Source organism: Carcharodon carcharias, chromosome 18 (assembly GCF_017639515.1).
Source record: "Carcharodon carcharias isolate sCarCar2 chromosome 18, sCarCar2.pri, whole genome shotgun sequence".
In the NCBI taxonomy this organism is placed as follows: Eukaryota; Metazoa; Chordata; class Chondrichthyes; order Lamniformes; family Lamnidae; genus Carcharodon; species Carcharodon carcharias.
In genome coordinates this window covers 20664939-20681574 of record NC_054484.1, presented here as the reverse complement: position 1 = coordinate 20681574, position 16636 = coordinate 20664939, and the positions used below count along the sequence as shown (strand labels likewise).

Here is a 16636-nt window from a genome sequence, read left to right as displayed (position 1 = left end):
CTGAATTAGTGCTTTATGGCACTGTTGACACATCCCATCACTTTCCTGCTGATTGAAAGTGGAATAAATGGACAGTAATTGGCCAGAATGGATCTGTCTGCCTTATTTGTCAATTCTAACATATAAAAGGTAGACATCTCCATGGGTAACACTCAGCTCTTCTGACCGGGGTTCTGATCACCTGAGGGGGCAGAGAGAAATTTCCCAGAGTATTTTCCCTCTTATTGGCCATTGCTGTTTTTTTTCCTATTTTTTTTGTCTTGCCCAGGAGATTTCATGCCTCCAGGGATGAGTGGGAAATGGTAGGGGGTGGGGGGAAGAAGTGTCTAGTCAGGGTGTTCCAGCCATCGTGGTGTGGGGCAGACTTGAGGGACCAGCTGGTCATTTCTAGCCCACCAGTTTTATATAGTCTGAGAATAGAACCACAAAACCATTAGCTCTACGTGGTCCATGAGTGCATTAAGCACAGAGGCACAAAGCTCAGTCTACACCAATGCTCCCTCTTAGTTGTGAGGTTGCGCAGCCAAGCAGCAATCAGTTTTCTCTTACCTCCTTCCTCTGTGTCTCCCCATCCAGAAATCCAGCAACTGTCCCCAGTATTAAACACTTGTCCATAGTTAGGCAAACAGGCTGGTTTTATTCTTTCTAATATCAGAACAAAATAACAGAGCTGCTATGTATCAGTGGAATAATTTGAAAACTAATTTATAAATGGGTTAGTTACACTTTTTTGAACTGCAAAGTTTCCCAGTTTTGTTGGTGTTCTTTTGTTCTGTGTTTGATTATGAGAGTCGGGCTGATCTATGCTCACTGTGCTTGATTGGTTAAGCCTGGGTGTGGAGTCAGGAGAAAGTTAACAAAGCTGTAGAAAGAGTTGCAAACCGGAGCTATTAGCACCTGCAGATATTTTGGGACTGCAGAGATACTTTAAAGCATTGTGATTAAAACCTATTCACCACAAAGAAACTAGTGTTTCTACTGCATAGATCTGGGATATAAAATGTACAATACTATCCTACTAAAGAACAAGATAGATTTGGATTTATATAGTGCCTCATCACATTTCTTAGAAACACCTCAAGGTGTGAACTAATTTGAAGAGGAATGGTTCATGATCTGTTATTACATATCAGAACCTGTCTGCAGCCTTTGACATGGTTGGCCACTATCCATTCTCCTCAATGCCTCTCCATCATCGTCCAGCTGGGTAGGACTGCACTCACCTGGTTCCATTCTTATCTATCCAGTGGTAGCCATAGAATCACCTGCAACAGCTTCTCTTCCCACTCCCATTCAGCTCCCTCTGGCATTCCCCCTTGGCCCTCTCCCATTTCCCATCTACATACTGCCCCTAGGCGATATCATCTGAAAGCATGGTGTTAGTTTTCACATGTACGCTGATGATGCCAAGCTGTAACTCACCACCAACTCTCTCAAACCACCCACAGTCTCTAAATTGTTAGACTGCTTGTCCGACAACCAATGCTGAGTGAGCAGAAATTTCCTCCAACTAAATATTGGGAAGACTGAGGTCACTGTGTGAAGTCCAACAACAAACACCGTTCCCTCGCCGCCTTTTCTATCCCTCTCCCTGACAACCATCTGAGGCTGAACGGAACCACTTTCAACCCTAGTGTTATATTAAGCCCCAATATGAGCTTCTGACCACATATACATGTGCTCACTAAGACCGTCAATTTCCACCTCTGCAAGATTGCCCAACTCCACCTCAGCCTCAGTTCGTCAGCAGCTGAAACTCTAATCTTTGCTTTTGCTACCTCTAGGCAAGGCTATTCCAATGCACTCTGGGCTGGCCTCACATGTTCTAATTTCCAAAGACTCGAAGTCATCCAAAATTCTATTTCTAGTTTGCTAAGTCCCATTCACCTATAGCCTCTATTCTCACTAACCTACCTTGGCCCCTCTTTAAGCAATGCTTGATTTTAAAATTCCAATTCTTGTTTTCAAATGATTCAATGGCGTCCCCTCTCTAACTCTGTAATCTCCTCCAACCCTCCAATGTATCTGCACTACTCAAATTCCAGCCTCTTGAACATCCCTGATTTCCTGAGGTCTTGCTTTCAGCTGCCAAGGTCCTAAGCTCTGGAATTCCCTCCCTAAACTTCTTTGTCTCTTGTTCCTCCTTTAAGAGACCTTAAAATCCACCTTCTTAACAAAGCTTTTGGTCATCTGACCTAATATCCCCTTACATTATCCCCTTTGTTTGATAATTATCTTGTGAAGTACTTTTGGAACATTTTACGATGTTAATGGTGTGACATAAATACACGTTGTTGTTTTTAGGCAAACATGGCAGCTATCTTACACACAGCAAAATGCCACATAGAGTAATAAACTAAATGACTAGTTAATCATTTCATGATGGTGTTGGCTGAAGAGAAATGTTGGCTGAAGAGAAATGTTGGCCAAGATATCAGGAGAACTCATTACTCTTTTCATGGCCTTTAATGTTAATTCACTCAGGAACATTTTGAATTTGTTCAAATTCGTTCAATATAGGTTTTACTAGCAAATATTGGCATTTATTGCCCATTCCCAGTTGCCCTTAGGAAGCTGATGATGGGCATTTTTCATCAACCATTGCTGTCCTCTGTGATGAACAGAGATGTGATTTTAGGTAGGGAGTTCCATGATTTTGACCCAGTGATGACAACGGGCAGCGATATATATTTGCTTGGCAGGATGGTACGTGAAAGTTTCTGATTGTTTTAAATCACCTTGATCATCTCAATAGCTTTATGTGCAGTGGATGGAAACTTGGTGGTGCCAGTGTTCACATTCACCTATTGACTTTGTCCTTCTAGGTGGCGAAGGTCATTGTCGCATCTGCATCCATGCTGACAAATGGAGAGTATTCCATCACACTCCTGACTAATGCTTTGTTAGTGGTTGAGAAGTTCTGAGGGAGTCTGGAGGTGAGCTACTCACAACAAAGGTCTCAATCTCTGACCTGCTCTTGTAACTAAGGCATTTATGAGGCTGGCACAATTGAGTTCCTGGTCAATGGCTGCCCCCAAGGTGGAGAATTCTAGAACCTCTAGATTCTCCTTGGTGTAGAATTCTAGAATTCTAGAACCAAGGGACGTAAATTCAAGATAAGTGGCAGAAGGTGTAGGAGGGACATGAGGAAGAATTTTTTTACACAGACGATAGTGGGTGTCTAGAATTCGCTGCCCAAGTTGGTGGTAGAGGCAGAAACTCTAAACTTTTTTAAAAAGTGCCTGGATCTGCACCTTAAGTGCTGTAAGCTGCAGGGCTATGGGCCGGGTGCAGGAAGGTGGGATTAGAAAGGGCACCTGGGTGTCCTTGAGCTGGCATGGACAAGATGGGCTAAATGGCCTCCTTCTGTGCTGTAACTTTTCTATAGTTCTATGGTTCTAAGGTATGATGGTGAGGGACTTGGCAATAATATTGAATGTCAAAGGGAGATGCCTAGTCTCTCTGTTATCGGAGGTGATCATTGCTTGGCACCTGGGTGGCACAAATATTACTTGCCATTTATCACCACAAGTTTGGATGTTGTCCACGTCTTGTTGCATGCAGGCATGGACTACTTCGCTATCTGGAGTTACGAATGGCACTGAACACTGTGTGATCATCAGCTGCAGCCCCACTTCTGACCTTATGTTGGAGGGAATGTCATTGATGAAGCAGCTGAAAATGGCTGAGCCTAACACACTGCTCTGAGGAACTCCTCAGTGATTTCCTGGGATTAAAATGATTGATCTCTGACAACCACAACCATCTTCCTTTATGCTGGAAGCGACTGCCGAGTTTTTGCCTTGATCCTCATTGACATCTTTTTTTAAAATGTATTCATTTACAGACAATGTTTTTCACTGGTAAGGGCATCTTTTATTATCCATGCCTAATTGCCCTTGAGAAGGTGATGGTGAGCCACCTTCCTGATCTGTTACAGTCTATATGGAGTAGGTACACCCACAGTACTGTTAGATCAGGAGTTCCAGCATTTTGGCTCAGCAAAAATGAAGGAGCGCTAATGTACCCAAGGAAGGACTTGGAGGAGAGCTTGTAGGTTATGATGTTCCCATGTGCTTGCTACCCTCATCCTTCTTGCGGTTAAAGGTTATGAGATTGGGAGATGCTGTTGAAAGTGCCTTGGCACATTGCAGATGGTACATTCCACAATTGCAGATGGTATGCACTACCATTGCAGATGGTACACACTATCATTGCAGATGGTACATACCACCATTTCAGATGGTACATTCCACCATTGCAGATGGTACATACCACCATTGCAGATGGTACGCATTACCATTGCAGATGGTACATACCACCATTGCAGATGGTACATACCACCATTGCAGATGGTACATACCACCATTGCAGATGGTACACACTACCATTTCAGATGGTACATACCACCATTTCAGATGGTACATACCACCATTGCAAATGGTACACACTATCATTGCAGATGGTACATACCACCATTGCAGATGGTACATACTACCATTTCAGATGGTACGTACCACCATTGCAGATGGTACACACTATAATTGCAGATGGTACATACCACCATTGCAAATGGTACACACTATAATTTGTGCACCACTGCTGCAAAGGGAGTGAATGTTTAGGATAGTGGATGTGGTGTGAATCAAGTGGGCTGCTTTGTCCTGGATGGTGTCAAATTTCTTGAATGTTGTTGGAGTTGCACTCATCCAGGCAAGTGGAAAGTATTCCATCACACTTCTGACCTGTGCATTGTGGATGGTGGGCAGGCTTCACGGCATCAGGAGGTGAGTTACTTGGTGCAGAAAACTCAGCCTCTGAACTCTTCTTGCAGCCACAGTAATTTATGTGGCTGATTCAATTAAGTTTCTAATCAACGGTAACCCCAGGATGTTAATGGTGGCGGGTTCAATTATGGTAATGCCATTGCATATCAAGATTCTATCTTGTTGGAGATGATCATGTCTGGCACTTGTGTGGCACAAATGTTAATTGCCAATTATCAGGCCAAGTCTGGATGTTGTCCAAGTCTTGCCACATCTGGACATGAACTGTTTCAGCATCCGAGGAATTGCAAATAGAACACCATGCATTTGTTAGTGAACATCCTGACTTCTACTTTGCACCATCATCTCTTTTGTCCATCAATCTTTCCTGCCTTCCACCTTACAACAGACTTTCCCTTTTGTTCTTTACTCCCTGCCCTCTTTTCCTGCCTCTGTATTTGCTTAAAAGCCATCGCGTCCCTTTTTCCAGTTTGGATGAATGGTTATTAACCTGAGATGTTAACTGTATTTCTCTCTCCACAGATGCTGCCTGACCTGCCGAGCTTTTTTTTTCATTCACCTTTGGGTTGCCAACATCAATGTTAAGACCAGAACTTGTGTCCATCCCTAATTGCCCTTAAGAAGCCAACTTCTTGAACGGCTGCAGTCCATATGATGTAGGTCCGCCCACAGTGCTATTAGGAGGCGAGTCCCAGGATTTTGACCCAGCAATGGTGAAGGAATGGCAATGTATTTCCAAGTCAGGATGGTAAGTGACTTGGAGGTGGTGGTGGTGTTCCAAAATCTCCGCCAGCCTTGTCCTTCTAGGTGGGAGACGTTGCAAGTTTAGACAGTGCTGTCAAAGGATGCTTGGCGAGTTACTGCAATGCATCTTGCAGATGTTGTTTCATTACCTTTGGACACTTTCACTTTGCCACATTAAAGGCATTATATAAATGCAAGTCACTTTTGTTGTGCTTTATTAGCTATTAAAATATTGGAGATGGGGAAATAAGTATTTTTCAATGGGTGGGGAAATTGAAATAGAAGGTCATGTGATGAAACATTTAAGAGTACATCCAATCAGAGTTGGCAACCCAAGGAGTGCGGAGGGGCTAAAGATGAGCTAAGGATTTTCATAAAATAAACCAGAAGTTACCTGAAAATTTGAAAGGAGTCTTTAGTTTCATTAGTGCTACGTCATAATCCTTGCTTTGACTGTCAAACTTATTATGTCTGATAAATTTTTCAACATTGTGAGCTTTTACATTGAGTGTTTCTGATTGCCGTAGAATACCGCCATATACTCGCCAACGGGAAGGAGAGGAATGCCTGCAAAAAGACGGATAAAAGATTTGTAAGAATAACCTCCTCTAAATCTTGTAAGTTCTGCTTAAAGTACTAACAGCAACAATTTGCATTTATATTACATAGAATTTACCTCACTGAAACAAACTACTGATTCACTTTGGACTGTATCAGTGTTTATGCTCCGCACAAGCCTCCTCCCATTCTATTTCATCTAACCCAATTTAATACCTTTAACGTAGTAAAACATCCCAAGGTGCTTCATAGGAGATTATTCAGACAAAATTTGACACTGAGCTGAAGCCATTTGGACAAGTGGCCAAAAGTTTAGTTAAAAGGGTAGGAATTTAAGCGTTACCTCACAGAGTGGAGGTGCACAGAAAGAGAGGTTTAGATAGGGAATTCCAGTGTTTGGGGCCCAGAGGGACAGTTCACAAATGTGGGTGAAGAAAGTTGTGGATGCACTGAAGGTAAAATTGGAGCAGCACAGAATTCTTGGCTGTTACTATCCTCAGTGACTAGCCTGTTGGTGTCAAACCTTTCTTCGCAACTATATCTTGCATTTCCGAGGAAAATGTTAATACATGAAACATCAATTGTCTCATTCTTTCACTTTGAACGCTGTCTGGCCTATTAAGTGTTGTATTATGCCTTTAAGAGATTGCAGAATGACATCACTAAAAAAGAAGTGTGTCACAGTTTTAGTTTTACTTTTGCTTTTAGCAGAGCATACACACACAGCTCTGCAGCTCTGGTGTCTTCAAGGTTTCTATCCATGTATATCAGTTTGCAAGTGCCTATAATTAATAAATGAAACCACAACCTGTTTACCCAATCCCTTATGAGTGATTGGTGCTTCTATATCATTATAAAAACATGACAGTAAGTGCCTCCACCATTATCCATTTTGCTTGAGATTCCCAGCAGTATTCTTCTTGTCTGCTATAGTGCAGACATGAATCTCTGATATTGTTCTTGTAGAATGCTATCTGCACCTTGGAAGACCAGTGTTGGACTGCTTTCTATGGCATTCACTGCTAAGGGAAATGAAACCCTGCCTTATACATGGAAAACTGGACAAATAACAAGGAATTTTAGAAAACGTCAGTGTGGATGGCAGACTAAAACACCAAAAATTTCCACCTTTGACCTGAGCGCAGTCTTCAGCAACACGGAAAACCTCTGTGGGTCAGGGCTTAATTGTTTTTTTATTCTTTCCTGGGATGTGGGCTCGCTGGCTGGGCCAGCATTTATTGCCCATCCCCAATTGCCCTTGACAAGGTGGTGCTGAGCTGCCTTCTTCAACCTGCTGCAGTCCCTGTGGCGTAGGTACACCCACAGTGCTGTTAGGAAGAGAGTTCCAGGATTTTAACTCAGCGACAGTGAAGGAACGGTGATATAGTTCCAAGCCATGTGGGTGTGTGGCTTGGAGTGGAACTTGCAGGTGGTGCTGTTCCCATCTAGCTGCTGCCCTTATTCTTCTAAGTGGTAGAGGTCACGGGTATTGCAGGTGCTGTTGACGCTGCCTTGGTAAGTTGCTGCAGTGCATTTGTGATGGTACATACTGCTGCCACTTTGCATCGGTGGCGGAGGGAGTGAATGTTTAAGGTGCTGGATGGGGTGCCAAGCAAGCGGGCTTGTGGAGGTACCCCTGATGTATAGGGCCGATATTGTAATACACCACAATATCACAAAGCTCAAAATTCTACAGGCAAGAAGGGTTAATATATGTAGTAAGTTCGGAAAGTCGCTTATACAATCTACCCAATTTCAGAATTGGTTACCACCACCACATCCAGAGCAATCAAGGCAACTCAGAGGTATGACTAAATTCAATCCCATAAGATGGAGAAGTACCATTGTAGTCCTATTCCTTACATAAGACCATAAGATGTAGGAGCAGAAGTAGGCCATTCAGCCCATCGAGTCTGCTCTGCCATTCAATGAGATCATGGCTAATCTGATAATCCTCAACTCCACTTTCCTGCCTTTTCCCCATAACCCTTGATTCTCTTACTGATTAAAAATCTGTCTATCCCAGCCTTGAATATACTTAATGACCCAGACTCTACAGCCCTCTGTGGTAAAGAATTCCACAGATTAACAACCCTCTGGGAGAAGAAATTCCTCCTCATCTCTGTCTTAAATGGGTGACCCCTTATTCTGAGATTATGCCCTCTGGTCCTAGAGTCACCCACAAGGAGGAACAACCTCTCAGCATCTACCCTGTCAAGCCCCCTAAGAAGCTTATATGTTTCAATAAGGTCGCCTCTCATTCATCTAAACTCCAATGAGTACAGGCCCAACCTATCCAACCTCTCCTCATAAGAAAATCCCTCCATACCTGGGATCAACTTAGTGAACTTTCTCTAGACTGCCTCCAATGCCAGTATATATTTCCTTGGATAAGGGGAACAAAACTGTTCACAGTATTCTAGGTGTGGTCTAACTTATGCCTTGTATAGTTTTAGCAAGACTTCCCTATTTTTAAACTCCATTCCCTTTGAAATAAAGGCCTACATTCCATTTGCCTTACCTATTACCTGCTGAATTTGTAAGCTAGCTTTTTGTGATTAATGCACGAGGACCCCCAAATCCCTCTACGTTGCAGCTTTCTTCAGTCTTTCCCCATTTAAATAATATTCAGCTCCTCTGTTCTTCCTGCCAAAGTGCATAACCTCACATTTTCCCACATTATGATCCATCTGCCACATTTTTGCCCATTCACTTAACCTGTCTATATCCCTCTGTAGAATCTTTCTGTCATACTCACCTCTGGCCTTCCCACCTATTTTTGTGTCATCCACAAACTTGGCAATAGTACATTCACTTTTCTCATCCAAGTCATTAATATATATTGTAAATAATTGTGACCCCAGCACTGATCCCTGTGGCACTCCACTAGTTACAGGTTGCCATCCTGAAAATGTCCCCGTATCCCAATTCTCTATTAGTTAGCCAGTCCTCTATCCATGCTATATACTACCCCCAACACCTTGGGCTCTTATCTTATTAAGTAACCTTGTGTATGGAAGCTGATCGAGCGCTTTTTGAAATCCAAATATATTACATCTACAGATTCCCCTTTATCTATCCTGCTTGTTACATCCTCAAAGAATTCTAATAAATTTTTCAGGCATGATTTCCCCTTCATGAAGCCATGCTGACTTTGCTTGATTATATTATGCATTTCTAAATTCTTGACTCTTAAATGCTTTCTAAAATGGCCTACGAAGCCACTCAGTTGTACCAAACCGTTACAAATCCTGAAAAAAGGAATGAAACCGGACTGACCACCCAGCATCCACCTAAGCACCAGAAATGATAACGGCAATTTCAGTCCTGTTGACCCTGCAAAGTCCTCCTTACTAACATCAGAGAGCTGCCTCACAGACTAGTCAAGCAACAGCCTGACATAGTCATCGTCACGGAATCATATCTTGCAAATAATATCCCAGACACCACCATCAATGTCCCACCAGCAGGACAAACCCAGCAGAGGAGGTGGCACAGTGGTATACAGTCAGAAAGGAGTTGCCCTGGGAGTCCTCAACATCGCCTCCAAAGGCTCATGGTATCAGGCCAAACATGGGCAAGGAAACCTGCTGCTGATTACCATGTGCCACCCTCCCTCAGCTGATGAATCAGTGCTCTTCATGTTGAAGAACTCTTGGAGGAAGCACTGAGGGTGGCAAGGGTGCAGAATGTACTCTGAGTGGGGGACTTCAATGGCTAGCACCAAGAGTGGCTTGGTAGCACCACTGTTGGCCGAGTCCTAAAGAACATAGCTGCTAGACTGGACCTGCAGCAGGTGGTGATGGAACTAACAAGAGAGTAAAACATACTTGACCTCATCCTCACCTGTCACAGATGCATCTATTCATGACAGTATTGGTATGAGGGACCACCGCACAGTCGTTGTGGAGAAAAGGTCCCACCTTCACATTAAGGATACTGTCCATCGTGTTGTGTAGTGCTACACTGTGCTAAATGGGTTAGATTTCGAACAGATCTAGCAACTCAAGACTGGGCATCCATGAGATGCTGTGGGCCATCAGCAGCAGCAGAATTGTACTCGAATACAATCTGTAACCTCATGGCCCAACATATCCCCGACTCTACCATTACCATCAAGCCAGGGGATCAACCTGGTTCAATGAAGAGTGCAGGAGAGCAAGCAAGGATCAGCACCAGGCATACCTAAAAATGAGGTATCAACCTGGCGAAGCTATAACACAGGACTACTTGCTTGCCAAACAGCATAAGCAGCAAGTGATAGACAGAGCTAAGCGACCCCACAACCAACGGATCAGATCTAAGCTCTGCAGTCCAGCCACATCCAGTCGTGAATAGTGGTGGATAATTAAACAGCTCATTGGAGGAGGATGGTCCACTAATATCCCCATCCTCAATGATGGGGGAGCCCAGCATAACAGTGCAAAAAATAAGGCTGAAGTATTTGTTACAATCTTCAGTCAGAAGTGCCATGTGGATGATCCATCTCGGCCTCCTCCGGAAGTCCCCAACATCACAGATGCCAGTCTTCAGTCAAGTCGATTCAGTTCACACGATATCAAGAAACGGCTGAAGGCACTGAACAGTGCAAAGACTATGGGGCCTGACAATATTCCGGCAATAGTACTGAAGACTTGTGTTCCAGAACTTGCCGTGCCCCTAGCCAAGGTGTTCCAGTACAGCTACAACACTGGCATCTTCCTGGCTATGTGGAAAATTGCCCAGGTATGTCCTGTACATAAAAAGCAGGATAAATCTAACCCTGAGAGTTACCACCCCATCAGTCTACTCTCCATCATCCGTAAAGTAATGGAAGGGGGTCATCAACAGTGCTATCAAGCAGCATTTGCTTAGCAATAACCTGCTCACTGATGCCCAGTTTGGGCTCCGCCAGGGCCACTCAGGTCTTGACCTCATTACAGCCTTGGTTCGAACATGGACAAAAGAACTGAACTCCTGAGGTGAGGTGAGAATGACTGCCTTTGACATCAAGGCAGCGTTTGACTGAGTGTGGCACCAAGGATCCCTAGCAAAACTGGAGTCAATAGGAATCAGGGGAAAACTCTCCACTGGTTTGAGTCATACCTAGCACAAAGGAAGATGGTTGTAGGCGTTGGAGGTCAGCCATCTCTGCTGCAGGACATCACTGCAGGAGTTCCTCAGGGTAGTGTCCTCAGCCCAACCATCTTCAGCTGCTTAATCAATGACCTTCCTTCCATCATAAGGTCAGAATTGGAGATGTTCGCTGATGATTGCACAATTTTCAGCATTATTGGTGACTCCTCAGATAGTGAAGCAGTCCACGTCCAAATGTAGCAAGACCTGGGCAATATCCAGTCTTGGGCTAACAAGTGACAAGTAACATGCGCACCACACAAGTGCCCGACAATGACTATCTCCAACAAGAGAGAACATCGCCCCTTGATGTTCAATGGCATTACCATCACCGAATTCTCCACTATCAACATCCTGGGGGGTTACCACTGACCAGAAATTGAACCGAACTAGCCATATAAATACTGTGGCTACAGGAGCAGGTCAGGGGCTAGGAATCTTGTGGTAACTCATCTCATGACTCCCCAAAGCCTGTCCACCACCTACAAGGCACAAGTCAGGAGTGTGATGAAATACTCCCCACTTGCCTGGGTCAATGCAGCTCCCACAACTCTCAAGAAGTTTGGCACCATCCAGGACAAAACAGCCCACCTGATTGGCACCACATCCATAAACATTCAATCCCTCCACCACCGATGCACAGTAGCAGCAGTTTGTACCATTAACAAGATACACTGGTGGAATTCACCAAGGCTCCTTAGACAGCAGCTTCCAAACCCAGGACCACTACCATCTAGAAGGGCAAGGGCAGCAGATAGATGGGAACACCACCACCTGGAAGTTCCCCTCCAAGCTATTCACCTGACATGGAAATATATCAGCATTCCTTCATTGTCACTGGGTCAAAATCCTGGAACTCCCTTCCTAACCGCACTGTGGGTGTACCTCCACCACATGGACTGCAGCGGTTCAAGAAAGCAGATCACCACCATCTTCTCAAGGACAACTAGGGATGGGCAATAAATGCTGGCCCAGCCAGTGAAGCCCAATCCCATGAATGAATTTTTTAAAAATCACATTGTTTCCATGGAAAGATCACAGCACTGGGAACCACTGCACAGTTTTATCATGGAAATTATCTGCTACTTCCACTTCAGATATTTCCGCATCACTGACTAATATCCGTAATCTGCCACCATTTTCATGGTTAGCGCTAGCTAACTTAGGTCTGACCTGCTGAGATGGTAGTCCTGATACTGATACTGATTAAATGGAAATAATCTAAAGATGGATGTTGAAGAGTTCAAGTGTTGGGGCTGTCACTATATCTTTTGGCAGTTTGTCCATTGCAGGATTGTCCTTGGGAAGGATGATTGTGGATACACTGTCTTGGAAACAAATGATCTTTGTAATTTGTGTGGATGGTTATCTCATGTATTGTCATTGCCAGAGGGCACCAGGAACTTGTTTCTGTCAATTTCCACCAGTCCATTCCATATTTTACAAAACCTGGATTTTCCCTCCTTTACTGTAAGAGATTCCCATGATCCCCTTGTCCATTCCATGTTTTATAGAACATGGTCAGTCTATTTTTTCCCTCCTTTGCTGTATTGAGTCCCATTCCAAATACCAGAGACCACAGGTATCATGGACGATTAGCATATGATATTTTTCAATTACATCGACAACATTGACCAATTATTTGTTCATGAAGTGTACTCAAATAAAATGTCACTATTGAAAACAATTCTTGAGAAATAGCCAGGCAATACTTTTGACCAATGAAACTGCTGCAAAGTAACAATAGCATTTGAAATAGTGACATTATTACTGAGATTGCTGGAAAGTCCCATAAGCCTATGGAAGAGGTTACATATTTGCTATTAGACAACTGACACTCATTTGTAGTATAAAGAGCTAATATGTAAATAAGTAGTCTGCATCATCAGTGACATACGATCACATGATAACAGAGCATGGAGGGAGATAGTTCTATGTAGAGTCTCGTGTAGAGACACCGTTGTAAATAGTTAGCATCAGTTCGATAAAAGATAGAGTTTGCTAACAGTATTACCCCCAACCTTATCTGTCGATCCAGGACCACAAATACCACATACCAGGCACCAAAACCAACAATAACAAATGATGGCAATCGTTGAATATGACAAAAGGAACAACAAGTGAAGAGCCTAGTGACTGGAAGAGGCAGCAAGGGAAATGACTGCAGGACAAGAACTGTGTGGGAAAATCTTAAATTGTACTCCCGAAGAAAAACAATAGTCAAATGAAGAGATGGAACAAGTACTACCCCTACTAGAGTGCATCGATCATGTGGAAGGTCCGGGTCAAGCCAAAAGTGATAGAACTAGAGTCACAGGTTTTCCAAGTACAGAGCAGCATTAAGACTAGCAAGAAACAGGTCAGCACCTTACTTTATGCCATCAGCAGTAGTGCAGACAACGTTATGGTCAGACAGCACATAAACAAAGACATGGTATCATATGAAGAAGTCATTAAAGCCATCAATACTTATTTTAATCTTCATAAAAACGCCATTATAGAGAGAACAAAATTTAATAGGTTCAGCCAAAGACCAGAAGAGAGTATCTTTATTAATGAGCTATATCGATTAGCAGAAAACTGTGAATACGGAGCCCTGAAGGATGAATTAATTAGATATTGCATTGTCGGGAGTCTTAAAAGATATACTCTCCAATTTTTTACAGCCATGGAAGACTTTACTGTATCGAAAGTGGTACAGATAGTGAGGCAGGCAGAAGAGAGAAAGCAAAACAAAAGTTTTATTCAAGACAAAAAAGAAATATCAAGGGGAAAACAGGCTGACACAGTCCCTATTTATAGCATGAAAAAATTGCAGCACACATAACCCCAAACAGAGAAAAAAGAAGAGTAGCTGCCATTATTCAGTGTTCTCCCTGTGGAGCGAAAAGGCTGCATCGACATGAAGAATGCCCACCAACAATACGGAGCGCCATTCCTGCAAGAAGAGATGCCATTTTAAATCATCTTGCTGCAGCAAACAGCTCTTAACAAAACAATTAAAGGCGAAGCAGCCAAGATCATGTACCATTTGGGAAACTGAAGGAGAAAAAGAACCAGAAGTACCATTCTTTGGATAAATCATAGGATCAAATGGAAATTTTTGGAGTGCAGATATTATGGTCAACAGGCATAGAACAAACTTCAAGTTAGACACTGGAGCAGGAATTTCAATTCTGTTGAAACCAGAAATGCTCCAGCCATTGACCACGAGACTCCATGGTCTAGGAGGTATTCAGATGAAAGTCAAGGGACAGTTGACTGCTAAGCTGCAGCACAAAGGAAGAAACCTTGGATGCAATTCACAATCAAGAATGTTCACTGTTAAGCCAGAAAGCTTGCACAGATTTACAACTTCGCTTTAAAGGAGATGATTTGGAAAACCTAGAGGAAATCAAACAGAAGATTTCCCTGGAACAGCAGGTGAAGAGACCGGATGACTATGTAAAAGGCGAGCAGCAAACAATAGCATATGCGTTGGCACGCATTCCTATTGAGAAGCCTGAACACGGGGACATAAATCTTGTTGGAGAGATAGAGTCATGCAGCTCATAAAAAAATTCTTAGCAGCAACTACACAGAAGCTGAACGAAATCTGCCAAGCACAGAAAACAGGTGAAGAATGTGCTAAAATCAGAGAATACTGCAAAAATAGATAGCCAGAGTATGTTCTAAAGAATCTCATTCTAAAACAGTACTTTGAACAATGCAGACATCTCAATATTGAGGGCAACTTATTAATCTACAAGAGAGGTTAGTCATACCATGAGTCCTCAGACTCAAAATGCATCGAAGAGTACACCAGGGACACCTAGGCATTACAAAGTGTCATGCCAGGGCACGAAATTCTGTTTGGTGGCCAAGAATTTTCAAAATCACTCATTGACAAGATTTTGAGCTGCATCACCTGTTATTTGGTTGCAGGGGGCTATCAGATTGCTAGAGAGCACCACATATAATTGATTGTTTGATGACACTAGTCAATGGCATTGCTGAAAAGGAAAATTCTGCTATTTTTCGAAGATCTATATGTAACAGTAAGATATAAGGAGAAGTGAACACATTTTATGCAGCCCATTTACTATGCACAGATATTTTCTAAAATGTGAAAATTAAACAGAAGGAAATGAACTTGCCTTTCTCCACAATGTGCCGCTGTAATCACCCAATAGGGTGTGAGAATGGTGCCCCCACAGATATGACGATTATTCAAGTGGAGGCTGACCTGCCATGGGAACTCCCCTGGTGCTGCTTCTTGTCCACCAACTATTTTTGTAGAGACCTCATCTTCCTTCTTGCGGATTCCGCAATCTACATCAGGAAAAATAGAGAAGATAAAGGGCAGAATTTAGCTCATGACTGACAAAAAAAGGCCTTTGAAAAGATGATTGCTCAGGACGTGGAGTTCTCTGGGGTAAGTGGACCTTGAAGCTGAGTCCACAAGTACATTTTTAAAAGAATTAGGGAGTTACTTGAAAAAGAGGAATAGCCAAAAGAAGTGTGGTGAGTGAGCAGGGTCGTGGAATGCTCAGGGGCGCTGAGGCCCAAATTAACTCACGTACAGTCAAGGACCAATTTTTGGGTCAAATTGTCCATAGCAATTTATGATTCAGAAATGGCAAAGCAATGTCAACTTCAGCTTAATTTGTCAACCAGTCGTCCTGATGAAAAGTCCCATCCAGAGCTCTTTTTCTAATCATTTGATAATGACTGAAACTGCCATGTCTTCTGGCATTGATTCCAAATTTCCAACAGTCACAGTTTTCCTTGAGTTTAATTAAAACTGTGACTTATAAGTCTTAATTTAATGCCCTACAATCATGAAGGCACTGATTTATTCAAAGATACAGTGCAAGAGACACCAACAGCTCTTTAATAACTTCTACTGACCAATGACGGGTAAGCGATGGGAGTGGTGGGGTTGGGAGTGGTGGTGTTGGGGGGGGTGGGGTTGGGGGGGGTTGGGGGGTGCAGGATGGCGGGAGCGGCAGGGTCAGAGAGGATGGTGTATCACAGACAAGCATAAGCCTGTCCTCACCCAGAGCATACACACGCACAGCTTTTAACCAGAGTTATGAGAGGGTGATCAGGCGGCCTAACTGATTAGCTTCCCTTCCAGTCTCCAGGTGCACCGGACACAACTGAAGAATCATTATCACATCACCCACTCACTAACTTATTACACACTTGAGATGAAGCCTGTGACCTTTCCTGGTCACAAAAATCACCAAGAAGGTTCGGCTCATCCAGTTCATCCTTCTGAAGTCCCGATGATGCAGCATTCAATTGCATCTTGACTCTCGGGCCTGAATTTACAGGACAACCCAAGGTGAGGAACAGAGGTTGGTGGTGGGGCTGGGGGTGGGGGTGGGGGTGCCCGAAAATATCGGCACTGGCAGGAGTGTCAGCTTCGGGATGCACTTCTCGCCATC

General features: G+C 43.4%; 1 protein-coding gene across 4 annotated transcripts in view; it reads right to left on the bottom strand.

Moving 5' to 3' along the window:
- LOC121290848 (transmembrane protease serine 2-like) overlaps positions 1-16636 on the bottom strand; it is a 55516-nt gene that overhangs the window by 7322 nt on the left and 31558 nt on the right. For all 4 annotated transcript variants that reach the window (XM_041211849.1, XM_041211850.1, XM_041211847.1 and 1 more), the window contains 3 exons: positions 15341-15515; positions 5926-6098; positions 550-645 (listed from right to left, as the gene is read on the bottom strand). In XM_041211849.1, coding sequence (XP_041067783.1) covers positions 550-645; positions 5926-6098; positions 15341-15515 — 444 coding nt within the window. The remainder of the gene's footprint in view (positions 1-549; positions 646-5925; positions 6099-15340; positions 15516-16636) is intronic.